Source organism: Herpailurus yagouaroundi, unplaced genomic scaffold (genome assembly GCF_014898765.1).
Source record: "Herpailurus yagouaroundi ecotype Mexico unplaced genomic scaffold, PumYag 308, whole genome shotgun sequence".
Taxonomy (NCBI): domain Eukaryota; kingdom Metazoa; phylum Chordata; class Mammalia; order Carnivora; family Felidae; genus Herpailurus; species Herpailurus yagouaroundi.
This window is the reverse complement of record NW_024412525.1, coordinates 4,471,327-4,497,494: the sequence shown is the minus strand read 5'-3', so window position 1 is coordinate 4,497,494 and position 26,168 is coordinate 4,471,327. Positions and strand designations below refer to the sequence as shown.

General features: G+C 40.2%; 2 protein-coding genes across 2 annotated transcripts in view; both read right to left on the bottom strand.

The window, feature by feature from the left end:
* ZC3H11A (zinc finger CCCH-type containing 11A) overlaps positions 1 to 12,009 on the bottom strand; it is a 29,551-nt gene extending 17,542 nt beyond the window's left edge. Inside the window, exons 1-6 of the mRNA XM_040462313.1 lie at positions 11,896 to 12,009; positions 10,656 to 10,775; positions 2,293 to 2,416; positions 1,114 to 1,317; positions 880 to 996; positions 536 to 616 (exon numbers count right to left, since the gene is read on the bottom strand). Of these exons, the coding sequence (XP_040318247.1) occupies positions 536 to 616; positions 880 to 996; positions 1,114 to 1,317; positions 2,293 to 2,416; positions 10,656 to 10,775; positions 11,896 to 11,949 (700 nt within the window). The 5' untranslated portion in view covers positions 11,950 to 12,009. The remainder of the gene's footprint in view (positions 1 to 535; positions 617 to 879; positions 997 to 1,113; positions 1,318 to 2,292; positions 2,417 to 10,655; positions 10,776 to 11,895) is intronic.
* Positions 12,010 to 19,279: 7,270 nt separating this feature from the next.
* On the bottom strand, positions 19,280 to 25,818 carry ZBED6 (zinc finger BED-type containing 6). Its single transcript, XM_040462312.1, has 2 exons — positions 20,725 to 25,818; positions 19,280 to 19,702 (listed from the first exon to the last, which is right to left on the bottom strand). The coding sequence occupies exon 1, from the start codon at positions 24,890 to 24,892 to the stop codon at positions 21,950 to 21,952; it is 2,943 nt and encodes a 980-aa protein (XP_040318246.1). The 5' UTR covers positions 24,893 to 25,818; the 3' UTR covers positions 19,280 to 19,702; positions 20,725 to 21,949.
* Between the last annotated feature and the right edge of the window lie 350 nt (positions 25,819 to 26,168).

The window sequence follows — 26,168 nt, the reverse complement described above, 5'->3', positions numbered from 1 at the left end:
TACCAAGAAGGCTAGCTCCTAAAGTGAACCTCAGAAGCACACCAGCCACCAAGTGTGTCAACTCAACCTTCTAAAATCTGTCTTTTAATCATCTGCAAAACACAACTCCAAGAACAAGCCTTAGCAAGGGAGTACTTAGAACCAACCATTTGATCCTCTGTAAATACTACTTTTCACACTGGATCTGTGGTTTTTAGGGTCGGAAATATAGGCCAACCGGGCTGAGGCAAGCTCTAGAAGACAACAGCTCCTGAGAAGAATTCAAATAATTCAAAATAAAGTTTTTCTCCCCTCAGTGTGATTTATATGCCATTCTGTGGAGTTGTCTTTCTCAAGACAGAGCAGTTCTTCCCAGTACACGGTTGTCCACGTCTAGCTCTGAGTTAAAAAGCCGCCCTGATTTCAAGAAGTCTGTGCTTTACTTCAAACAAACCACATGTGCTCATTCTGGCTGCTGCCAAGTGTCCTCATCAGAAGGTTCTTGTTATTCTCCTGTAGTAAAATCTGACCACCCGTGTCAAAACTGATGACTTACCACCTTGCTTCTTGGATTTTTCCTTCATTTTCTTTGACTTAATTTCCTCAAGGGTTTTTATTCCAAAATTCAAACATTCACCTGAGAAACCCAAACAGAAACCACATGAGGAAAGAACACCTCACGCCCTCTGTGTTTTATTTGTGCACAGCAAGCAGGCAAATGTTTTCTGGACAAATAAGAGAAAGTATGTGTAAATCTGCTTGTGCGTACAGTGGGGGCGGAGGAGAAAGAGGTTGCGGTGATCGTGATTCATTCCCAAGTTATTTAAAAGAGTTTGGGCACATTCAACAGTGCTGCAAGACTCATGAGAAGGCACCAGCAACAAGACGGCCTCTTCTTACCTTGCTTCAAACTGACCCCAGGTTTGCGGGCAGAAGCTGCTCGTAATCCGTTGTGAACTTCGGGAGTTGGTTGCAGGATGGGCGTTTTGCTTTCATCGCCTTCCTCAGAAAACTGATCTATGTATCAACATGTAAGGCAAATGTACAATTAACAACAGGCTCTCATTCTGATTTCTAACTCACTAAATGACCCCCAGTCACTTATTTGCCTTAAAGAAAGAGCTGAAAACTCACCATCATCATCTTCATCATCATCTGCAGCATTGATTACAACTGGTGGATGGGTGGGGCTGGGAACATTTTCCGAACTTTCTACTTTCATAACACTTCGCAGCTGGGGGGAGGGATTAGACTGGACAGACAGTTTGTTCTGTTGAACTGTGAGCTGGTTAGCCTTCACTTCCTCTTCTGGTGACTCAGGCACACTGGGGAGCACAGCTAGATACACAACATCAGTCAGAAGTTAAAACTAGAAGATAAAGTCCCACTTCATCAAAAAATCTCCAACCGCATAGAAGTTTGGTGCATTTTCCTTATGAGCACTTATGTCCTTTTATACCCGATTTCCCCATTTTCACAATTAAGTTGCACACTCCCAGGGAGGGAAAACAGGGCTTTTAGCTAGTAACTCCTCACCGTACATAAACACACTCAAAGTAGGTGTTCAAAACACAGACTAATCTGGAGGCTAGACGTATAAAACTGGTTGCAAATTCTAGACATTTAATTTTAATACTGAAATTTGAGGCTTTTTGCTCAGCAAATAAGAGATAGTAGACATAACACTTCTGAACCAAACCAGAGAGGAGCAAAGCCACTTTTTTCTCTTAAATGGGGGCCAAAATGTGTAGCCATCAAATTTTAATCACCTAAGCAGGGTTGGCAAACCCTTTCTGTAAACAGCTGGGACAGTAAGTATTTCAGGCTTTGCAGACTACTGTGTCTCAACTATTCAACTCTGCAGCAGGAGCATAAAATCTGGCCATAGAAAATATTTGAACGAATGGGCATGGCTTCCTTCCAATAGAAGGTTATTTTATAAAACAGGTGGGGGGCCAGTTCTGTCGAACCCTGGCCTGGAGAATCAAGTTTCTTTTGGAAAACTCATTGGGTCTGATAAGAAAATGGGAAATGAAGCTATCGTAATCTAAACTGTCATGCCGAGAAACATTTGTGAGGCAGCATGGCTTTTGGCGACAAAAGCTTATGATACTTACCGGTTTATGAGCAGGGCTATCTAGGTGTAAGTCATTTAACCTTAAAGAAGAGTTCAGCTCCCTCATCTATAAGGTGGAAATAAAACTGTTCTCTTGCAGGACTAAAAGGCCATGTATGTAAAGTACTCTATGTACTGCACACAGCAGGTGTTCACTAAATAGTAACTATTCTTTTAAAACTAAAAACACAGCTCACTTTTGCTTGGAGGTAGGAAAAGGCCATCGACGTAACGTCCTCTGTTGTGATGGAAAGCGCAGTTCAGCTTCTGGCATCCCATTGGCTGATTCTCCCAGTAACACGGAATCTCACTACGTTTTTTCTAGAGGAAAAAACACATTGTTTTCAAATAAAAAACGAGTTGTGACCTGTGTTACTTTGGTCATTTGTTTTCTGAACAATAAAGTTCATCACAGGCTTCAAAACTCTGAGGTATGTGAGCTGACTGTGAGCAAGAGGGTTGCTGAAAGTGACGCTCTTCATGCTTGATGGGGAGAGGAAGTGGGTAGGGAAGTAGTTCCTCTGCTGTTGTCTCATCCTAGAACCTCTCAATGCCTACACTTAACTTACAGATGCAGGATAATATATTAGTTAAGATTATGGAATCAAAGATACCATTATGCTACATACTGGCCATGTGATGGTGGACAGGTAATTTAATGCCTCTAAGTCTTAGTATCCTCAGCTATAAAATGGCAATAAGAGTAGCTATTTAAGTTTCGTGTAAGGATTAAATGAAATAACGTACACGAAACACTTAGCACGTAGAAAGGACTCACTAAACTGCAGTTATTATCTGAAGCTGCGAGTTCATAGCTTTGAGATTGATTTTTCCTTTTGTGACTTCTCCAAGGAAGGCACATGTAACACACTAAGGACTGGTATTTTCCTTCACAAGCTACCGCACCCTTCTGAAGGGGAACGAGAAAAGAAATACCCTCACATCAAGAATAAACTGCTGGGTCACAGGATATATGCTCGGCAGAAATACATACATTACTGCTAATGCATACGCTAGATGTGTACGTGTGTTCAAAACAATACTGTTTGTTAACAGCTCCAAAATGGAAAACCAAATGTACACAAACACCAGAATGGATAAATACACTGTGGTTTTTTCATACAAGAGCACTCTACCCAGTAGACAGAAGGAATAAACCACTGCTACACTTAACATGACAGTGCAAAAGGAAAGAAGCCAGACACAAGAAGAGTACACACTGTGTGGCTGCACTGATGTAGAGATCAAAACAGGTAAAATCTGGGGTGCCTGGGTGGCGCAGTCGGTTAAGCGTCCGACTTCAGCCAGGTCACGATCTCGCGGTCCGTGAGTTCGAGCCCCGCGTCAGGCTCTGGGCTGATGGCTCAGAGCCTGGAGCCTGTTTCCGATTCTGTGTCTCCCTCTCTCTCTGCCCCTCCCCTGTTCATGCTCTGTCTCTCTCTGTCCCAAAAATAAATAAAGGTTGAAAAAAAAAAATTTAAAAAAATTAAAAAACAAAACAAAACAAAAAAAAAACAGGTAAAATTTCTCTGTGGTAGAGCAGTCAGGTTAGTGAGAAGTTTCGAGGGCACAGTTGGTGACAGTCAAGAGATAAAGGGGGAACACAGAACTGCATCTGTTGGATTATGTCGGATCGCTCATCATAATAAGCAACCTAAGGTTTAAAACTGTAGGAAGAGTGGGGCTCCTGGATGGCTCAGCTGGTTCAGCATCTGACTCTTGATTTCGGCTCAGGTCACGATCTCACGGTTGTGAGGTGGAGCCTTGCATCGGGCTCTGTGCTGGGCAGGGAGGCTACTTAAGACTCTTTTTCTCTCTCCCTCCACCCCTCTCCCCCTCGAGCATGCACACAGGTGTGCTCACTCTCTCTCAAGAATAAATTAAAAAAAATTCTAGGAAAGAATAGCAGCATTGCTTCAGAAAGCTAAAAATATGGGAGAGAGAAACAAAAACAATTACCATTATAAAAAGATCCTTAAATGTAGCAAAAAGGGCAAAGATAAAAATTGACGATTTTGAGAAATTATTTGATAATACACTGTGTCAGTGGGAATGTGGAAGAATCATACAGCCCTGTGTACTGATAATGGAAATGAAAATTAGCTCAACATCTCTGAAAAGCATTTCGGTTAGAAAAAAAAAAAGTACTTACAAAACTGATGTCCTGAGTTTACTGCCACATGTATAATTACCTATTTTTGTTTTATTTAATTAATTAACTTATTTATTATTTTTAATTTATTTTTTGAGAGGGAGAGACGGAGCACAAGGGCAGGGAGGGGCGGAGAGCTAATGAGACACAGAATCTGAAGCAGGCTCCAAGCTCTGAGCTGTCAGCACAGAGCCCCATGCAGGGCTCAAACTCATGAACCATGAGATCATGACCTGAGGCGAAGTTGGACCACCCAACTGACTGAGCCACCCAGGTGCCCCTATAATTACCTATTTTTAAACAGTACAGCAAAGGGGCGCCTGGGTGGCTCAGTCGGTTAAGCGTCCGACTTCAGCTCAGGTCACGATCTCGCGGTCCGTGAGTTCGAGCCCCGCGTCAGGCTCTGGGCTGATGGCTCAGAGCCTGGAGCTTGCTTCTGATTCTGTGTCTCCCTCTCTCTTTCTGCCCCTCCCCCATTCATGCTGTCTCTCTCTGTCTCAAAAATAAATAAAAACATTAAAAAAAATTAAAAAAAATAAACAGTACAGCAAAAACCTTTACCTTTCAAAGAAATGGACAGAATGTATTAGTCTCCTGGCACATGCAAAAGGGAAGCATAATAGTACTATTCTCTTTTAGACAGAAGTAACAATTATTCAATTACTCCTTCCTTAAGGCAAAACCTAATGCTCCTGGGTCTGTCTTTGCTTAAGTTTTTACTTCTTTCCTGGAAGCAGTTTTCAAATTACTGGATGACTTCTGTAATGATATCCTCTATATACATGACACATGTATATAGTCACATGACACTTACTTGCTCTGTTTAACACACTTACTGGATTTTGTTTCTTTTTTTAAAAATGTTTATTTATGGGGCGCCTGGGTGGCTCAGTCGGTTAAGTGTCTGACTTTGGCTCAGGTCATGATCTCGCAGTTCATGAGTTCAAGCCCCGCGGCGGGCTCTCTGCTGACAGCTCAGAGCCTGGAGCCTGTTTCTGATTCTGTGTCTCCCTCTCTCTCTGCCCCTCCCCTGCCTGTGCTCTGTCCTTCTCTGTCTCTTAAAAAATAAAATAACATGTTAAAATAAAAAAAATTTTTTTAAAGTTTATTTATCTTTGAGAGAGAGAGAGAGAACACACAAGCGGGAGAGGGATAGAGAAAAAGGGAGACACAGAATGTGAAGAAGGCTCCAGGCTCTGAGCTGTCAGCACAGAGCCCAATGTGGGGATCGAACACATGGACCTCGAGATCAAGAACTGAGCTGAAACCAAGAGCTGGATGTTTAACCAACTAAGCCACCCAAGCACCCCACTGGATTTTGTTTCTAAGTGAAAAGTAATACACGATGAAAACCACTTGGAAAATGGTAATAAATGCTTGCTATGCTATTACCCAAAAAGAAATACAGAATTCTCTCTCCAAATGTATATCTATATCTGTATCTATAACTAAAGGTGTGCCTGGCTGACTTAGTTGGTAGAGCAACTCTGGATTCTGGGGTCATGAGTTCAAGCCCCATGTTGGGTCTAGAGTTTATTATTTAAAAATAAAAAAGAAGAAGAAAAATTATAAATGTCTACATGTATACTTAAAAACTTAAAAGTATTCCATATAAGTGTACCCACTTTTCACTTAGCAACAGATCCTCCCTAGTAACATTCTCCTACAGAATTTTTTTTTAATATTTAAAAGGTAATACAGCACATGGTCCAAAGACATACAGCTAATTCTATGAAGTCACTATGAATACTAAATTAGCTAATAGTGAACCCGACTGCTCCTAAGGGAAATACAGAGTTTAAGTTAGTCAGGTTCCTGCAAGTTTCTGGTCACATTTTTATCAAATAATCAATGTAGCACGGTTGAACGGGTGTTTGTGTTTAAAGACACCTTTTTTAGTGTATTCATTAACACAGAACTCAAGGCCAAGGGCACTATACCTCACAACTGAATGAAGCTTATCTAATACAGGTATTTTCTACATAAGGCACTTTAAGAACTTTGTTGCACTTAGTAACACTACACAGCACTTCAGCACCACACTTGGGAACCATTTTAATCAGCAAAATCACCAAGAAAAAGGACAAAAATGCAAAACACGTGGCTTTAAACAGACCACAAAAAGGACACTTGCTAATGGTATGAGAACTAAAACAAGCCAGCAGAGTGTCACCTTGTTCCATCTCAGCTGGGAGTGTGTAGGTCACGTGACTCAAGTTTTTCAATGCTTTGCACACGTCTGCAGATGGCCCATAAAACACCACAAGTATTGATTTGGGGGTTACAAATAAATTTTAGCAAGTAGGTGAATTTGCAAACATGGAACCCATGAATAATAAAAATCAACTGCATGTAGAGGGGGTTACAGTAAAAACACTCCTTTCCATTCCTGTCCCCACTCCCTGACGACCCATGTTTTAAGTTTCTCTTTTATACCCCCAGAGATTTTAAAAATACGTATGCAAATGAAAAACAAATATAAATTCTTCTCTTTTTTTTTTACCAAATGGTAGCATATTATGCACCTTATTCTACCCCCTTGCTTTTTCACTGACAATATATCCCAATCTTTCCTTATCAATAAAGTTTCCCTTTTAAAAAATTTTAACAGCTGTCCAGTACTCCACTGTATGAATGTAGCAATTTACTTTATTAACAAAATTTTTTTAATGTTTTATTTATTTTTGAGAGAGAGACAGAGTGCAAATGGGGCAAAAGCAGAGAGAGAGGGAGACACGGAATCCGAAGCAGGCTCCAGGCTCCGAGCTGTCAGCACAGAGCCTGACGCAGGGCTCGAACCTACAAAACCATGAGACTCATGACCTGAGCTGAAGCCAGATGCTTGACCGACCGAGCCACCCAGATGCTCCTAATTGTAGCAAATTTATTTTAAATGAGGATTAGGTTATTTCACATATCTTATCATTACAAATTATGAGTAATTCTGCATCTATCTTCTTTTGCACATGTGAGCACAGATGACACAAAGCTAAAAACACAAAAACAAAACAAAACAAAACAAAACAAAACAAAACCCAGCATACAGTATTTTTGAAGATACAGCCCAAAGACTGCTATCCTTAGGTAGCCTGCTTGCTAAGTTGGCCCTTGGTTGGCATGTGGGAACTTGGCTGTTGGAATGTTCCTAGTCAGTTAATTGATCACGGTGCCCAGACTGTGCAAATAACATGTCTTAGGCTGCCATCCTTCTGGGAGTCTAGAGTTCTGGAATGTGATAGGTAGAGGGTGCTTACATGATTAGCCCCATTAAAAATCTTGGATGCTGAGTTTCTAATGGGTTTCCCTGGGCAGGAACATCCCACACGTAGTGCTGCACTTTCATTGCCAGGGAAGTGTGTGCTCTGTGTGACCCGTCATGAGAGGGAGATCATAAAAGAAAACCGCACACGGATTCCTCCAGACTCTGCCTGTGTCTTTTTTTCATTTATAATCAGTGTACCTCCCCATCACTGTAATAAATCTTAGCCACGAAATACAACTATATGCTGAGTCTCCTGATGAGTTCTAGAGTATATCTAAACGTAAATTTATTTTTCAGGTTTATTTATTTATTTTGAGAGAGACAGAGAGAGCATGAGCAGGGGACGGGAGAGAGAGAGAGGCAGAGAGAATCCCAAACAGGCTCCGTGCTGTCAGCATGGAAGACAAGTGGGACTTGAACCCACAAACTGTGGGATCACGACCTGAGCCAAAACCAAGAGTGTGACACTTAACCAACTGAGTCACTCAGGTTTCCCTCTAAATGTAGATGTTCTTAGAGACTCTTGACACACCACGCCTTTTAGGGAGTTGTGCCAATTTATACTTTGCCAGTACTACATTAATTTTCAAAAGCTGCAGAGTATTTCTCTGAATTTATTTAGTGAATTCCCTGCTCTTTGGAAGATAGGCAGCACAGAATGCAGTTAAGAGGCCATAAATCTAGAACCTACCTGGAGTAGCTCTGTAACCCCAGGCATATAAAGTGCATGGTCAGTCTTCCTTCCTTCCCCACCTCCCCTCAAACAATGTAGTCCAAGGGCATTAGGTGAGGCCAAGAGATGAGAGGCAGGCATTCATGCTGGGCATGTGGCGCAGAGCAGGGTGTTGGGAGCCTGACTGAATGAGGAAGGCATCACGTGACAAGGTGGAACTGGCCTAAGGTGTCAGAACCCAGAAGGAGTTGGGAGGGTGGCCAGCACAGTGATGGAGCCCAAGCAGGGTGAGCAAGGCTTCCGTGCAGAAGGGATCCCAGGGTAGGATAGAGAGTGTATATTTATGGAGGGCCAGCGTAGAATGGGCAATGACCAAGCAGGATAAGGAAGGTAGGTTCTTCCCAAGTGGGGACCTGCTACAGAGTCTGAATACACGCAGGGTGAGAAAGTAGGCATCTCACATAGGAGGGCTCTCCAACACAGATATCAGAGACCAAAGGTGTGAAAAGGGCATCCGCGGGAGAGGAGCAGTATGTTGGGGTCCAAGCATGGTGAAGATGAGGTCCTCACGGTGGAGCAAGGAACAAGGCCTGTTACAGGGTTGTCGGAACCAACACAAAGTGAGCAAGATGTCCCTGTGGAAGAACAGCAGCCTCATGTGTGATGTCAGAGCCTGAGAGGAAGGAGGAGGCTGTGATATGACACTGGCTTACAGAACCAGGGGACTGATAAAATCAGCTGATGTTAAGGACAGTGGGAAGCGACTTTCTTACTTTTGGAAAAGAGAGTTACAAGTATGGAAAAGGAGAGCCTAGACTAAATAAACCCTGCAGTGCTGGTGAACTGAAGGCATCTTTGTGAACTCTTGATTCAAATACACAGACATAAAAAATAAATAATGAGGTAAATGTGTCTATATGAATACACTTATATACTACTCCCCTGTTCTGTCCATTGCAGGCCTGGAAGCAGTGAGACTCCAGGAGCTACCCAAATCTTATTTCTATATACATATAGCATTCTTCACTAATAGAATCCAGGGCTCCTTAGAGAAATGGTTGATTCCAGGGCTGGAGGAGGAAAAATACAGGATGAGCCTAATAAAAAATCTTATTAGGCTAGAAAGCAAAAAGGTGTTCAAAGAATGATGTAAACATCAAAAGGACACAAAAGTCAGCTTAAAGGGAAAATCTGGGTCAACTTGATAAAAAAAAATGATAGTAATGGAGCTGTAACACATTGAATAAAAGAGAAAACCTTGAGTTCACACAAATATAGGTAACTAAGTGGAAAAAACGGAAAGTTTGGTAGGAAATGGGGCAATGACAGGGTCTCAAAGTACCTCTCCACAAAATACATATTAGTTACAAAAAGAAAAACTTTATAGTGAAGCAATCTGGTACCACCTTAATGAAGGGATCAGGGTTAATTTAACATCACCAGTAATGGGATAATTAAAGACTATAGGACTGTGTCACTAATGACATGCAATGAGAAGAACTAATACTCCCGTCAAAGATACATAACTTGAAGTTAGTAATGAGGAAATACCAGACAAACCCAAACTGCAGGACGTTCTAGAAAATACCTGGCCTATACCTACCAAAATGTCAAGGCAAATGAAAAGTAAAGAAGACTGAACAACTGTTTTAGACTGAGGGAGAATGAGAGCGAGGACAACTACATACAACACTAGATTCTGGACTTGCTCCTTCTGCATTAATGGATGTAACTGATACAATGGCAAAACGTGAATGGGGTTTCTGGATTAAATGAAGGTAATATACCAATGTTAATTTTCTCATTTTTAAAAAACATATATCTACTTATTTTGAGAGAGAGTGAGAGAGCGCATGTGCATGTGTACGTGAGAGCAGGTGAGGGGCAGAGACAGAGAAGGAGAGAGAGAGAATCCCAAGCAGGCTCCACGCTGTCAGCACAGAGCCTGATGCGGGGCTCAGTCTCATGAACCACGAGATCATGACCTGAGCTGAAATCGAGTCAGATGCTTAACTGACTGAGCCACCCAGGTGCCCCAATTTTCTCATTTTGATGGCTGTATTATGGTTATGTAGGAGAATGTCCTTCTTGTTTGTAGGAAATACTTGTGAACGTTATTTGGAGGTGACAGTTTACTCCCAAGTGGCTCAGAAAAACGTTTTATACTGTACTTGCAGCTTTCCTCTAAGTTTGAGGTGGTTTTAAAATAAACATAGAAACAAAAATACTCCCCAGTGACACATACAAAATTTTTACACTTTCGACAGATTACCAAACTGCCTCCTAGAAAATGATACCAATACTCCAAAATATCAAGTTATTAGGTGAGCATTATGACAGAAATTTCACTATCTCATCAAAAAAAAAAAAAAAAGTAACCTGCATATTACATAAAATGTCATTTCCCCCCTGTATTTTGCATTGGCCCATCACAACACCAGACTACATATTACAGTACAAACTGAAACCTTACATCAATCTCCATGTGCCGAAACCTGCACACCTGTCGAAAACAGCGCCCCTCTTGCCACAATGTGCAAACAGTTTCATTTCCTAGTGCCGCTTCACAGTGACGGAATGGACAGCTGTCACCCTGTAAACAAAGAGAATACAGAAAAGAACTGTGGTACCAAAACAGAGCCTACGTGAAATGTTCATTGTAACAGTTTCCTGGCATCTAGACAAACACAAAGGAGTAAGGAGACAGGCAAGGTAGAAAACAGTGCAGGGGGAAGACAAGAACAATCTGAGGTCAACAAATTTATAATTTCCTTGACAGTATCCTTCATCTGATTTTATAACATAAGTGACATAAGCTGAGAGATGGGGTTCAAAAAGATAAGTGGGAGTATTTAAAGTGGTACACTTTAAAAATACATTTTACAGTTCTTCAAAACCGTTTCATACATCTTGACTTGTGTAACTAGCTTTTGATGGAAAATCAGAAAGTTAATAGATTAGGATTTCAGTTTAATTCTATGCTTCATTATATACTTTATACAATGGTAATATCTTAAACAGAACACTACTGCTGTGCAACCTGCTATGTGATCAGGGCTTTGCTCAAAACTGATCATTTTAAACACAGCACCAAGATGATTTTAAAAAAGGTTTTTTTTAACAACATATACAATTATAGAATTAGTCATAAAGGCGCAGAAAAGTGGATAGATCTCAATGAAGCTGCAGAAAAATTAAGCAGAAAAACAGGAAATCTGGACACAGAAAAAGCAAAAAATGCTGCAGAAGCGTATTTAGAAGAATGGCTTGATGACTCAGCAGGAAATCTGAAGAAAAAAAGTCAAATTCAACCCACGATAGTTTCTAGAAGTATAATACAACCCACACATTCATTTAATTCAAAGTAAGTAAAATCAAAGTTTGCAAGCTGGGCCAAAGCGCTCCTCATTCTGAAATCGCCCCGAACAGATTAATTATCAATAAGAGAACAGTGAGTGATGCCTATGCGCTGTAAACCTTTCCACTTTTGTAGAACGTGAAGGGCAGTGAAGAGCATACGAGAGGAGAAAAAACAAGGATGAACGATGCAAGTCTCCCAGGAGTGCGATTCTCTTTTTAAACAATGGTAGCAGGTAGCAGACAATAAACAGTTGAGGAAAACAAAACATAAAAACTTAGTATACTGGGTAAATCTTATCAAATTTTATTAGAGAAACTGTAGAAAGAACTGATTTAGAGATGCCAATTCTTACTTTGGTACATGTAGAATAGAAAAAAAAATAGCAGTCTTCTCCTTGATTAGGCATGCTGGGTAGATCCTCAGATTAGAAGTGGCTTCTTGAAAACAAGCCACTGCTTCCTCAAGGCGAGGACCAGCTCCAAGTCCTCTTGAAATGGGTTTAATCTTCCAAAAGACCACTCAATCACAGAAATCGTCTTTAAAATGCAATCCTAAAATGAGGAGACAATGAATTAAAGTACTTCAGATAAATTCTGCCAACTTCCTCCTCCAAATCACCTTGACTGAGATCACACTGTTAAAACCAAATTTTAATTGCATGAATATGTCCTTACCTGTGCAGGGCTTAGTGAGCACTGGTTAGTATTTTATTCTTATGTGAATATTATACTTTCTCATTTATAATGTAAAATTTTTGTTAAGGATAGCCATGCCCTTCTTTCGTATTCTCTATGGTGCTCATTACATCAGCATAAAATAAGCATTGCTAATTCAATAAATAATCTACATTTTATTATTTTATTTTTAATGTTTATTTATTTTTTTTGGGGGGGGGGAACAGAGCACAAGAGAGGAGGGACAGAGAGAGAGGGAGACATAGAATCCGAAGCAGGCTCCAGGCTCTGAGCTGTCAGTTCAGAGCCCGATGAGGGACTCGAACTCACAGACTGCAAGATCATGACCTAAGCCAAAGTTGGACGCTTAACCAACTGAGCCACCTGGGTGGCCCACTAATCTAATTTTAGATTATTGATGGGATTTACGTTATTTTACACAAGATATTTGCTAAATCTACGTATCTGACAAACTAGGTTTTTTTCATCTGACAAAAGTCCCAATATTTTCACAAGCATTTTTAATTCAAAAGTATACAAGTAGGTAGGAAAAGCTGTCTCACTAGAATAACTGATGAAACAATTACCCCTGAATACATCTGTAGAGCTAGCTTATGGAATTAAGATGGCTAAAGAGTTGCACACCAGGGCGCCTGGGTGGCTCAGTGGGTTAAGCATCCAACTTTTGATTTCAACTCTGGTCATGATCTCAGTTTGTGGGATCCAGCACCACATCAGGCTCCACGCTGATGGCGTGGAGCCTGCTTGGGAGTCTCTCTCTTCCCCTTCCCCACTCACACACATGGCCTCTCTCTGTCTCAAAAATAAACTTAAAAAAATTAGGCAAAATTAAAAAAAAAAAGAAATCACGGTTGACAAAAACAGAGCTGCACAACACCAATTATAACAAGGTGCAAGTCGTCCTTGGGATTCCTTCCATAAAATACACAAAACTACCAACATCCCACCCTCTGCTCTTGCCATACCCTGGCCCTCACAGTGAAGTACTCAAGAAAGCTTCTACAGAAATAAAAACACATGGTAAGAGCACCTGCCAGAATTTGGAAAGGGTTTCTATAAATTCACATACACCAGAAGACCAGGTTTCAGAAACACTGATCTACAACTTGAAATGAAATCAAACTCAATCATATCTCCCACTAATAATCCTAATCCAAGAATAGCAGACCACAATAAAAACCAGCCTTGAAATCAGCAACCTAGGTTAGGAATTAAGAATGCCACTAAACATATACTAAAACCTTTAAATGTGCATATGCTGTGATGCACAATTTCATTTCTAGAATTTATCCCGAGGTAAATATTCAATCAAGTTTACCATCACTTTGCTTTTAACAATGAAAAAAACACCCACATGTTCAAAAACTGGACTCGTTTTAAAAAGTTATAGTACTTCCATGTGACGTGATAATATGTAGCATTATACAGATTTGAGTACTGGGAAATGGGGTGTGGCTGAAAAACCACCTACAAATGTGGAAGAAGCTTTGAAACTGGGTCATGAATAGAGACCAGAAGAGTTTGGAGGCATGCCATAGAAAAGCCTAGAAGAAACTGCTGCGGGAAATATGAATGTTAAAGGTGCTTCTGGTGAGGCTTCTGTGGAAACACCGTTAAGAAAATGGGACACAAGGGGGTGCCTGGGTGGCTCAGTCGGTTAAGTGTCTGACTTCGGCTCAAGTCATGATCTTGCAATCCATGGGTTCGAGCCCCTCATCAGGCTCTGTGCTGACAGCTTGAAGCCTGGAGCCTCCTTCAGATTCTGTGTCTGCCTCTCTCTCTCCCCCTCCCCCACTTGTGTTCTGTCTCTCTCACTCTCAGAAATAAACATAAAAGAAAAGAAAACGGAAGACCAGTGACTGGCAGAAAATCTTTGCAAAACATTAACTAACTGAAGGGCGCCTGGGTGGCTCAGTTGGTTAGGCGGCCGACTTTTGCCTCAAGTCATGATCTCATTATGAGTTCGAGCCCCACACTGGGCTCTGTGTTGACAGCTCGGAGCCTGGAGTCTGCTTTGGATTCTGTGTTTCCGTCTCTCTCTCTCTCTCTGCTCCCTAGCCCCTGCTCACACTGTGTCTCTCTCTCAAAAAAAAAAAAATAAACATTAAAAAAAGCAACAATACATAACTCACAATGGACTGGTATCCAAAATATAAAAAGAGCACTTAAAACTCACCAGTAAGAAAATGAACAAACCAATTATAAACAGGCACAAAGGGGTGCCTGGGTGGCTCAGTCAGTTAAGTGTCAAAGGGGTGCCTGGGTGGCTCAGTCAGTTAAGTGTCAGACTTCTGATTTCGGCTCATGTCATGATCTCACAGCTGGTGGGACTGAACCCCGTGTCAGGCTCTGTGCTGACAGTGCAGAGCCTGCTTGGGATCCTCTCTCCCTCTCTCTCTGCCCCTCCCCTACTCAAGTACACAGGCTCTGTCTCTCAAAAAAAATACGTATTTTTTTTAAATGGGCAAAAGATCTAGAAAGACAGTTCACCAAAGATACACAGATGGCAAATAAACACACACAAAAATGGTCAACATCATACATCATTAGGGAATTGCAAATTCCTTTTAGAATGGTGAAAATCCAGAACACTGACAGCACTAAATGTCGGTGAAGATGAAGCAACAGGAAGTTTGGAAGAACATAGACCAAACTATTAACAGTAGTTACCACCAGGGTGATTGGCCGGATTACAGGCGGCTATTTATTATATTTTATTTTATGCTCATAAGAACATTAAATTTTCTAATACAATGCAACACAGACATAATAAAAAATGTAAGTCTGTCCTAACCGGCCTGCCCATCACAGATCCACTACAGAATTGGACAAGGATTGGACCCTTCATAGCACCTCACTGATCCACTAGTAGGATTCCCCTGACCCTAAACACAGGGAGTGCATTCTGTAATAGCAGGTACACCAAAAGGTAATTTAAAACACTACCTCAAATGGGATCAAGTCTCTAAGGGATATCCAAATAATTACAATGATACATATACAAAAAGAGAAAGTATTAATGAGACAAGAATAAAAACGTTTTACAAAAGAAAAAAATTTTCGAAAGGAAAATAAAAGGTTCAGGGGTCAATTTCATTCCTGAAAACATCCCAATCAAACAAAATGGTACTTAAGAAGTAATAGCAAAACAGCATGAATTGTTGCAAATTACAGTGGTTTTTGTTTGTTTTAGTTAGGCTCTGCAAAACTCCCTCACAGGGGCACAGAGCAGGGAGACTGAACGTTGAGTAGATGGGCACTGCCCTACTAATGTTTCAACAGAACAGCTCCGTCATATATCTGTTTTACACACTGAACTTCTGTAACTTTCACTAGGGGGAAAAAAAAGAATATAACTGCTATCCAAGAAAACAGCCCAAAACAAAACAAAAGCCATCTCCAGAGTTAAAAAAACAAAACTTGACAGTAATCAGCACTACCCCAACTTTGCAAGGACCTAAAACCAAGATGCACACTGATAAATTTCTTAAGTTTTAAAAGAAAAAAACTTTTCATGATGCCAAGAAAAACCTGGTTACTTTTCAATAGTGAAAGGAAGCCAAGAGGAGTAACTCTCCTATCCTACTCCTGAATTAATGTAGGAAAAAGAAATTCTTTTAAAATCTTCATGCTAAGGACACAGCTTGATACAAATGAATATATTGCTATGAAACAGAGGAGAAGCAAAAGAAAGTGCAAAAAATAAGAAAACGCAAATTTCTAGCCTCTTCCCCCGAGATTTCAAAAGAACAGGAAGCAGAATAAACATTGATGAAAAACACAACTCAATTGTACAGTATCACCGTCAGGATATCTTCCAGAATGCGGAAAGACATCAACACAAGAAAATGTATATAACATGGAAATAATTCCAGGAGATTAAATTTCTATACAATGGAAGATCTTAAAAAAAAAAAAAAAAAAAGAATGGAACTGGTAGAGATAATGATAAAATACAGTAAAATTTCCCTACAATGAATAAACTTGAGGTTTTTTTTTTGAACCTGAGTCTGTAAATTAAAAGGGGTTCATCAAATGCCAGGCAGAAAATTTCCTTAAAGACATCTCTACTGGGGCTCCCAGCTAGCTCAGTCAGTGAAGTGTGCGACTCTTGATCTCAGGGTTGTGAGTTCAAGCTCCACGCTGGGTGTACAGATTGCTTAAAAAAAACTTAAAGATATCTCTACTGTACCAGAGATAAGCTGAAAATGTCAAATTCCAAGGAGTGAAGATAGAATCACACAGATTTCTAGGAAAAAGCAGACTGACAACAAAGAAAATCAGACTTGACATCATCTGAATCTCTAAATGACGAAAGACAAAATGCTATGCACCAGAATTCTAAGGAAGATTATGACCTTAGATATGTCCTTTCAAAGTACATTTCAAGATCTCGGGACTTGGAAGTTTTAGATAGTAAGTCTCCAAAAGTAAGGAGCCTGCTTGGATTCTCTCTCTGTTCCTCCCCTACTTGTGCTCTTTCTCTCTCAAAATAAACAAACGTTAAAAAGAAAAGAAAAAACAACAAGACTTATTGCTATTACAGATGTGAAATAGAACATTTAAATGTAATATTCCCAAACAAGTGAATGTAAGATCCACAGAATTCAAGCAAGTCCATGGATAAATGTGACTTATGAAAAAAGTGGCATTTGAAATTTAAAAAACTTTGGCCTCCCATTTGAAAAAAAAAACAACAAAAAAACCTTCTGCTTTATACAAAAAGGTTCCAGGGTAATAAAAGCAAAGAGAGCAAAGAGGCTTTAGCTCGCTAATTAAAGCTCTATACTAATAAAGATTCTAAATTGATAACTGTGCTCGGCAAAAAGGACAGCTGCCCTGTTTATGGGACGGAGAGGCAATGCCACATTAGTATAATCCCTAGATTACATTTTTGGTTTTTAAGTTCCTATTTAAGTTCCAATTAGTCAATGAACAGTGTTTGATGTATACAAAAGTGATTCAACACTTCCATACATCACCCAGTGCTCATCCCAAGTGCACTCCTTAATTCCCATCACCTATTTCACCCATTCCCCCACCCATCAGTTTGTTCTCTATAGTTAAGAGTCGGTTTCTTGATTTGTCTCTCTTCCCACCTTTGTTTCTTAAATTCCACGAGTAAAATCACGTGGTATTTGTCTTTCTCTAATTTTCCCTAGCATAATACTCTCTAGCTCCATCCATGTTGTTGCAAATGGCCAAGATTTCATTCTTTCTTATGGTTGAATAATATTGCATTGTATACATTTACCACATCTTCTTTATCCATTCATCAATCAATGGACACTTGGGCTGTTTCCATAATTTGGCTATTGCAGATAATGCTGCAATGAACATTAGGGTGCATGTGTCCCTTTCAACTACTATTTTTGTGTTCTCTGGGTAAATATCTAGTAGTGTGATCGCTGGATCATAGGGTAGTTCTAGATTACATTATTAATATAAAAAATATAACCAAGCACTGGAAAATAAATGCATGGTATTTTTTTTTTAAATGTTTATTTACTTTTGAAAGAGAAAGAAAGCAAGTCCGAGCGAGCAAGGGCAGGGCAGAGAGAGGAGACAGAGGATCTGAAGCAGGCTCTACACTATCAGCATAGAGCCCAGCGTGGGGCTCGAACTCACAGACCATGAGATCATGACCTGAACTGAAGTCAGACGGTTAACCAGCCGCCAGGTGCCCCTAAATGAGTGATATGTTTTTAATAGGCTCAGGTTGGGCCGGGAGTAGGGGTGGGGGGGAACCTTTCCTAGCATCACCATAGTTAAAAGGATATATCAAGAACTTTTAGGGGCGCCTGGGTGGCTCAGCCGGTTGGGCGGCCGACTTCGGCTCAGGTCATGATCTCACACTCCGTGAGTTCGAGCCCCACGTCGGGCTCTGTGCTGACAGCTCAGAGCCTGGAGCCTGTTTCAGATTCTGTGCCTCCTTCTCTCTCTGACCCTCCCCTGTTCATGCTCTGTCGCTGTCTCAAAAATAAATAAACATTAAAAAAAAAAAAAAGAACTTTTACAAATTCAAAAAACATCTTCATTCACGTAAACTAGTACACCCTCTTTAGAGAATTGTATTAATTCACATCTGAAAACTGTTTTTAGGGAAAGAGTTTACACAGATGTGTGTACAGGGCCATTAATTGGATGGACGGTTATTATTTTTTTTAATGGCAAAGCCCCAAATGTCTATCAGTGAGAGATCTTAAACTACAGCACTTCCATATAAAAGAACACTATCACGTCATTAAAAAAACAGATGAGGCAGATCTACGTGCAGGGACATGGAACTATGTCATGATAAACTACAGATGGTGTTTTTGAGAGAGAGAGAGAGAGAGAAAGCACTCGCACAAGCTGGGGAAGGGGAGGGGGAGAGAGAGAGAATCTCAAGCAGGCTCCGAACCCAGTGCAGAGCCAGATGAAGGGCTTGATCTCACCATGAGATCATGACCTGAGCTGAAATCAAGAGTCCAATGCTTAACTGACTGAGCCACCCAGGCACCCTTTGATAGTGCTTTATTAAAAACAAAAACAAAAACAAAATGTAATGTTTATTTTATTTTTGAGAAACAGTGCATGCGTGGGGAAGGGGCAGAGAGGGAGATACAGAATCTGAAACAGGCCCCAAGCTGAGCCATCAGCACAGAGCCCACAGCGGGGCTCGAACTTGGAACGGCGAGATGGGAGACACAGGCCGAAGCCGGACGCTTAACTGACAGAGCCACCCAGGCGCCCTTGATAGTGCTTTTTTAAGAGGACATGGAATCACCTCTTACTATTAGGTGGTATATTGTTTTTACTTTTTTAATAATGTGCATGTATTATCAAAAAAAGGAGGGGGGGGGAGTTTTTCCATCCCCAAACCAAAAGCTTGTAAATAATTACAAGAAAAAAATGGCTTGACAATGGCTTTTTAATTGCTTACTGACCCAGGAAAATTATGCCTTAAATTACAAAAATGTTCACTCCCTTAATAAGAAAAACCCCATTCCCACACTTACATTAGCTGCTTGCTCTCAACAGGAACCTCTGTGTCTTCACTGAGTTCCAATCTATTACGCCTGTAGGTCGAACCAACACTCAATCCATGAATTAATAATAATGAGGCAGAAAGAATTTTCCTCCTCACATTGCCAAGGAAACCTCTCAGCCACAATTCAAACACAGGAGGTGTTTTTAAAACATCTCCCAACTACTGGGAGATTAAGTCCATTTGAATAACCTTTGTCATACTGGAGACAGCTAGGGTTAGTTATCTCCTCAAAAACAAAAACAAAAACAAAAAACCAACAAAAAGAGAGTTCATTTAAAGATGAACTTGAGATTCAAAAGATTATTGGGAAAAAAAAAAATCCATCTTCCATAGCCGAACAATATAATTTAAAAAGAAAGAAGAAAAAGAAAAAAGAAAAAGAACACCAAAATTCAACAAGATCCAATTTCTGGTCTTCAAGATTTCTTCACCTATTAAGAAAAAAACAGAAACCTTCCCCCATCTTTATTATCTGTATAATAAAAGCATACTTGTATGAAAAAATATAGTGTTTTATGTATATAATATACATATACATACATACTAACTGGCTTATACACACACACACACACATATACACAAATGTGTAGAAATAAAACATTTGGGTAAGTTTTCCCTTTTAAAATACACTATAAAAGCCTTCAGATTTGGGTTCATTATAAAAATAGTGAACTTACTCTTATACCAAAGTATCATGATGTGTACCAATATGTTACACTAAATTTCGCCCAGCCCACAGAGTAAACATGAAGGGAGATCCTTACACATGTATCAATGTGTATAATACTAATACGGATGTATGTACATCATTATCATCTTTATCATCTTCAGGGAGTGTTTAACCAAAAAAGATAGAAACGTATAGTTATCGAGTAACTACAGAGTGGTGCAGCAAGCTGTAGAAGGCAGAGCAGCATTATAGCCATCCTGAACTGGGACTGTCAAAATACAGAAAGCCTCTATCCAAGGGAAGATTTTTTTTTCTTCTTTTACAGCAACACCAGTGTCACTGGCATGACATTCAATATTGGCCCTGCAAAGGCTTGCTTATGCAGCCCGGTTTCATTTTTTTTTCTTTTTTCTTTTCTTTTTTTTTTTTTTTTTTTTTTTTTACAAATGATGGCTACAACTAAAGACTTTGTAATTATTCATTTACTCCAGTTAGTAAAAGGGTAAACTTTGGGAGTTGAAATTTCATTGCACAATGGTACATTTACCATTTAAGAATTTAAAAAAAAAAACAAAAACAAAAAACAAAAAAACCCCAAAAACAAAAAAAGAACAATTTTGATACAGAGAAATGAGTTCTAAATTTTGAAACCAGCCCCGTAACAAAGCAATTTTGATTCTCATGTAATAAGTACTACATAGTTTCTAGGCTAAATCTTGCCAAATACTATCCAAGACAAAACTAAAATCAAAACTTAAAAAAAAGTGGACACCTTTTACTCACACTTAATACTAGTCAATTTTCCAGGAAATTTTTGGGCAGGGAATATCCCCAAATCTAAAATGAAAAAAAGGAAAAATTGGGATCTTACATTAGTTATTCAGTCTGAAACTTGTAATAGACTTTCACTAAAAGTCATCATTCTCTGGCCTCCCACTCAACCACAGAAACATACTTTGAGAGTGGAAAGGGACTTTAAAGGTCACTGAGATCAATTCTCTTATTTTACCAGTGAGGCAGTGATTCCTAACACCTGAAAATACTGAATGCTTATGTTTAGCTAAGATTGAAAGCCAAAAACCAATCTCACAGTTAAGAATACAGTATTATGGATCATTCAGCATATATATTTTAAGACACTTAAGATCACTTACAATGAGAAACATTCTTTGGGACACGGACACTGCATTTGTCAAAAGTATGCTCCTGGGGCTTTTATTCCAATTCCCATTCAATCTTTCTCAATTTCTGTAAACCTATTATGTCATTTGCCCGTATGTGTAAAAAGTACCCATACAATCTTTATTTTATTGTCTTCCCACTATTTTATAAAGCTTAAAAAAGGCAACTCAAAGACTAAAAGTAATTTTAGTAATTTTTCCCAATTGTTTTCTAATGTTCCCCTTTTACTTAGATCCAATCCCTAAATATAAAGGGTAACTCTATCACACTCAGTAAGTTGAAATTGTAAAGCTGACCAGTATGAGGAGGCAATTAGAAATTTCCAAATTTCGTGAGTTTTGTTTTTGCCAACTTGTAAGTATGGATGAGGGTTTTTAAAGGAACAGAAAAATGGGAGAGATGGGGAGGAATACCAGCTTAGTATGTTTTCCCTTCAATTTCATTGGTTTCAGAGAAATCAAATTTCCCATGATGGGAGAAATTTTTTTTACTTAAAACCAATTACAAGTCAATCTACCAGCCAGAAATAGCCTAAAGCCTTTCAATGCTGCACTATATTTTTTAAGTTAAAAAATACCTTTTCTCTCTTAATTGGTATAAACAAAATCTCAAGTGACAGCTATATTGAGTTACTACTGTGAAATTTTTAATCTTCACTTTGTCAACATTATTACCTCTGAGGAATTTTCAGCACTCTTTGTTTTCAGGTTTCCCCAGATGTGTGTATTAAGAATAATTAGTGTAACTATGTTTAACAACTATAGCAATTAGGATACAGTAACATAGCAACAAGTTGCCCATTTCAAATGGAAAAAGGAAAAAGAAATTAAGGTAATATTTCTTTTTCATTGCTTTGAATAACTTCATTCCCAGGATCCCAGCTCAGAACCAATGTAGAATAATCATAGTTAACATTTTTCAAGTTCATTTTCAAAAACATCAGCTGTTCTATATTGTCAAAGTCCAGGCTCATGATCTGTTTTGGATGAAACTGGCTATTTGCAGTAAAGATACATTCGGATTGCCAACTACACATGGGGCAACTTAGATACTGAATGGCAACTTGGGTCAAAGCTGGCCATATGCTCACCTTCCTCTGCCAGTAAATCAAAGGGTCACCACCTCCTGAGATCTCTGAATACTTCTCTTTGAAGTATTCATCCACTACTGCTATGGCAGAAGGAAACATGAAGCTTTTGCTTCCAATGGCAACATTATCTGCAGCTGAGCTATCAAAAGACCCTGAACTGGAGGTGCCTTCTCTTATAGATGAGGTAAACGAATCAGCTCCTACGATGCCTGAGGGACCAGAAGCATCTGAAGTCGCAATATGGCAGACCTCTGAAGATTCCATATAGTTGCAAACTTCTTCTGCAAGGATCTGCTTGTAAGTTTCTAAATCAGCACCTTGAGGGAAAAAGTCTTCCAAACTGTTTTTAAAGCAAGGGTCTAACAAAGCAGCCAAGATACAAGGCTTGGATTTGAGCATGGCGCTCAGGAGGGAATCAGTTTCAAGTTTCAGAGATAAACTGTCCACCAGATTGAGTGCCTGAGTAATACCTCTTATTTGAAAATCTTCTCTGAGTTTCTGCAGAGAAAGAAGTAGATGATGGATTAGGGGTAGCACCTGATTCAATCCTGTGGTCCTGACACTCACTTTCTGGGTGGCCTCCTCAAATGGTTTCAGAATATCACAAACGTAAGTCATTAGGGTCCACTGAAGGGAGGTGAGCACAACTCCACTGGCTCTGCCAAGGCTATGGTGAACTGAATAGCAATGCTCCAAGAGCCATTTTAACATATAAAAGGTAGAAATCCAATGGCCAGTTTCATCCTGCTTCAAATTCTTCCACGGGAGTTGGTGATCGTTTTGGAACTCTTGCAGTATCTGACGGGCTTTGACTGAATGACTAAAATGATGACAGGTTTTCCTAGCAGCTACTAACATATTCTCAATGCTTTTGTGCTCACAGAAGAAGTCCTGAATGACTATATTTAAACAATGCAGGAAGCACGGCACATGGGTAAAACCACCATCTTTGATTGCATGTACCACATTAGAAGAATTGTCAGAAACAATGAAGCTAGGAATGAGGAAATTAGGAGAAAGCCACAGACCAATCTGGTCATTTAGTTCTTGTAAAATGTTGGTTATCAAACAGTCTTTGGCCAAACCTGTCACACAAAGTACTGCCCACTTTCTAAAATTGGGGGTCCTGCCATTACCAGAAGGTGCAGTTTCCAAAGAGACCCAGTGTACAGTCACAATGAAATAGTCCGTGGATGGGTCGTGGGTCCAGATGTCCACAGTCAAGTGGATCTTTTGGCTCTGAACATTCTCCAAAGTTAAGAAAATTTTTTCTCTGACCCAATCATACAACTGAGGTACAGCCTTCGTGAAAAAGTAAGTCTCAGATGGTAATCTATAGTCGGGGGCCACAATCTGCATGAACCTCTGAAAGGCTGGGGTTGAGAAGTAGTTGTAAGGATGCATATCCTCCACAATCATCTGAATAATTGCCTGACTTATTTGACTTGAGACTGAATTTTCGGAATATGTTGTCTCTCTCTCCTGTGCATGGGTCAGAGTGTCTTGCTCTGCAACAGGATTAGGACTCTCAGATCTTCTACTATTTTCCACCTCTAATACAGGAGGTTCGTCTGAATCAGAGTCACTAAGGTCCTCGGCTGTTAAACTGTGGCTGCCTGTAGACTTCTCTCCATGCAGAGGATCGCTTAAGAGATCATTTCTCTCAGTCTCAGTCTCATCTAATCCATTCCCAACCGCACCACTGTCTTTGTTGGCAACGGCCCAATGGATGGGATGTGTGGCCTGCAAGTGTCGTTGAAGCGTTGACGTCCCCAAGTGAGAACCTGGCCTACCCCGGCTCACGCTCCGTTTACATATATTACACACAGCTCTTGAGATGTGCTGAGGATCAGTATAAAAAAAATTCCAAACCGCAGATGTCTTGGCTCTTGTCCCGGGAATTAAGGCATGCTTGACAATGTTACTTTTGATGAGAAATCTCCCTCTTTCTGCCCTCAGGGCATCAGATACCGATTTATCACGTTTCTTACCCATTCTGTTTTCATCTAATGGATCAGTAGAGATATATTCAAAGCTTCCACTGCTTCCAGCAGAAGAGGGAGATAAAGGCACATCCAAAGGAAAATCCTCCTCCCCACTAGTGACTCCAAATTTGTTGGCCCTGGTCCAGTGAGGTGAATGCCTTGCCTGCAGATGTCGTTGTAGAGTAGATGTCCCCAGATGGCTGCCTGGTTTACCCCTGCTGACACTTTTTTCACAGAGGTTACAAATAGCTCGCCAGGTATACTGGGGGTCAACGTGAAAGAAGTGCCACACAATGGAGGTCTTGGCTCTGGTGCTGGGTAGGTAGATCTGTTTCTCTATATTGCTCTCGAAAAGACTTTCTTCATCCTGCTCATGGGCACTGGAAGCTAATAAAGCAGGAGCATCCGCAACAGGCCTCCCAGATGCCAGATCCTTATTAAACTTTTTTGCAAGGAGCAGTTTTTTTCTTCGCCTTTTCCCCTTAATCCGTAAACCCTTCTTCCTTTTCTTTTTAGCAGGCAATTTTGCCTCTTTATCCATTCCTTCGGCCACCATCTTCCCCTCTACTACATCATCTTCATCTGTGTTAGAATTAATAGGAACACATCCCAGAATCCCAGCACCGCTAAAAGTGCTGCATCTTCGGCCAGGAGAGAGCGAGGAAACTGGTGTGCTTAAGGTACATACACTCATTCTCTTTATGTCTCCAAAATTCGTACCAGAATCTCTTAGTGGGTTTATCACTCAAGCAGAAATACAGCTGTTCCTCTCTAATCGCATTACCTTGTCTCCAATTTCTATGGGGAATCAAATTCCCTTTGGAACAATGACTTCCAAGCCAGGTTATTTTTGGAAGAAAAGTGACAGCAATGAAGAACATTCCCAAACTCTTTCTTATAGGGCTTTATGATCCCTTCCAGCTTCTGAGTTCTGAATCTGAATTCAAACAGTCCAATCTCTTCGTGTTATAGAAAAAAGGAACTGAGGGCCACCTTCCCAGAGTCATAGAGTTAGTAGCAGCTAGAAGCCAGGTCTTCCAAATCCCAGGTCCATGTTTTCTCTGGTTCATCAAGAACTATCTCTGCTTGAAATGCCTTCAGCTTTTAAAATGTGTATTTTTAGGATGCGTCATGGTAGCAACATCAATTTCCCTTAGTTCTGAAATTATTTAATTTCAGGAAACCTCACTTAAACAAAAACATAGTGCATCATTCAACATTCATCATTTAGGACTGTGATTTGACAATACAACCCAAAAAGTCAAATCCGGGAAATATAAAGCAAACTCCACATACTGGTCATTAACAGCATACGCTAATTGAGCCCTTTCAGCTCTAAATAACAATAATTCAATTTTTAAAAATGCGGGTGGCTAAAAACAAGGGATTTGGGAGTATAAATTTGTAAGGTTCACAAGCTGCATTTTCAATTTACTGTTTGTATCAAGAGTTAATCCAAATTTCGTTCTGCCACATTTTTAGACTGGGGAAGCTTTACTGCCTGTAAAGGAGTAACTCACGAGTTGAACTCTATGGGAGCAGCAAGAACTGAAATCTGAGCTGTAAACCACTTTCATTGCTTTTCGGTTGATCCCTCCCCTTCCCCCAATACCTACATACATTTACCCTAAAAAGCATCGCTATCACTAGTTCCACAGCCTCCTTCTCAAGGTCCAGAACCAAGGCCTGCAAGATGTCAACAACATGGGCCTTCCCCATAGGAATCCGCACCGATTATGGGAGCTTAGGGGGTGTTCTTCATTACGGTTTCATCAATCCTACAAGGAGAGCGGAAGTGTCCCTGTTGTTCTTGACTCCGATGCGGAGGGCTGGGGTGGGAGTTAATTAAGGTAAGGAAGGGGTGTAGGATACCGGATTAAGGTCGGTGGCTTTCTGTATGTGGAGTTTGAGAGTATCTCCCAAGTAGTGGGACCCTGGAGAGGAATGAGAGTAGGTAAATTCAGCTCCTG

What these genes read in the sequence shown, in the direction of transcription:
- ZBED6 (XM_040462312.1), bottom strand. Translation starts at nt 24,892, where the DNA reads ATGAGTGTATGTACCTTAAGCACACCAGTTTCCTCGCTCTCTCCTGGC.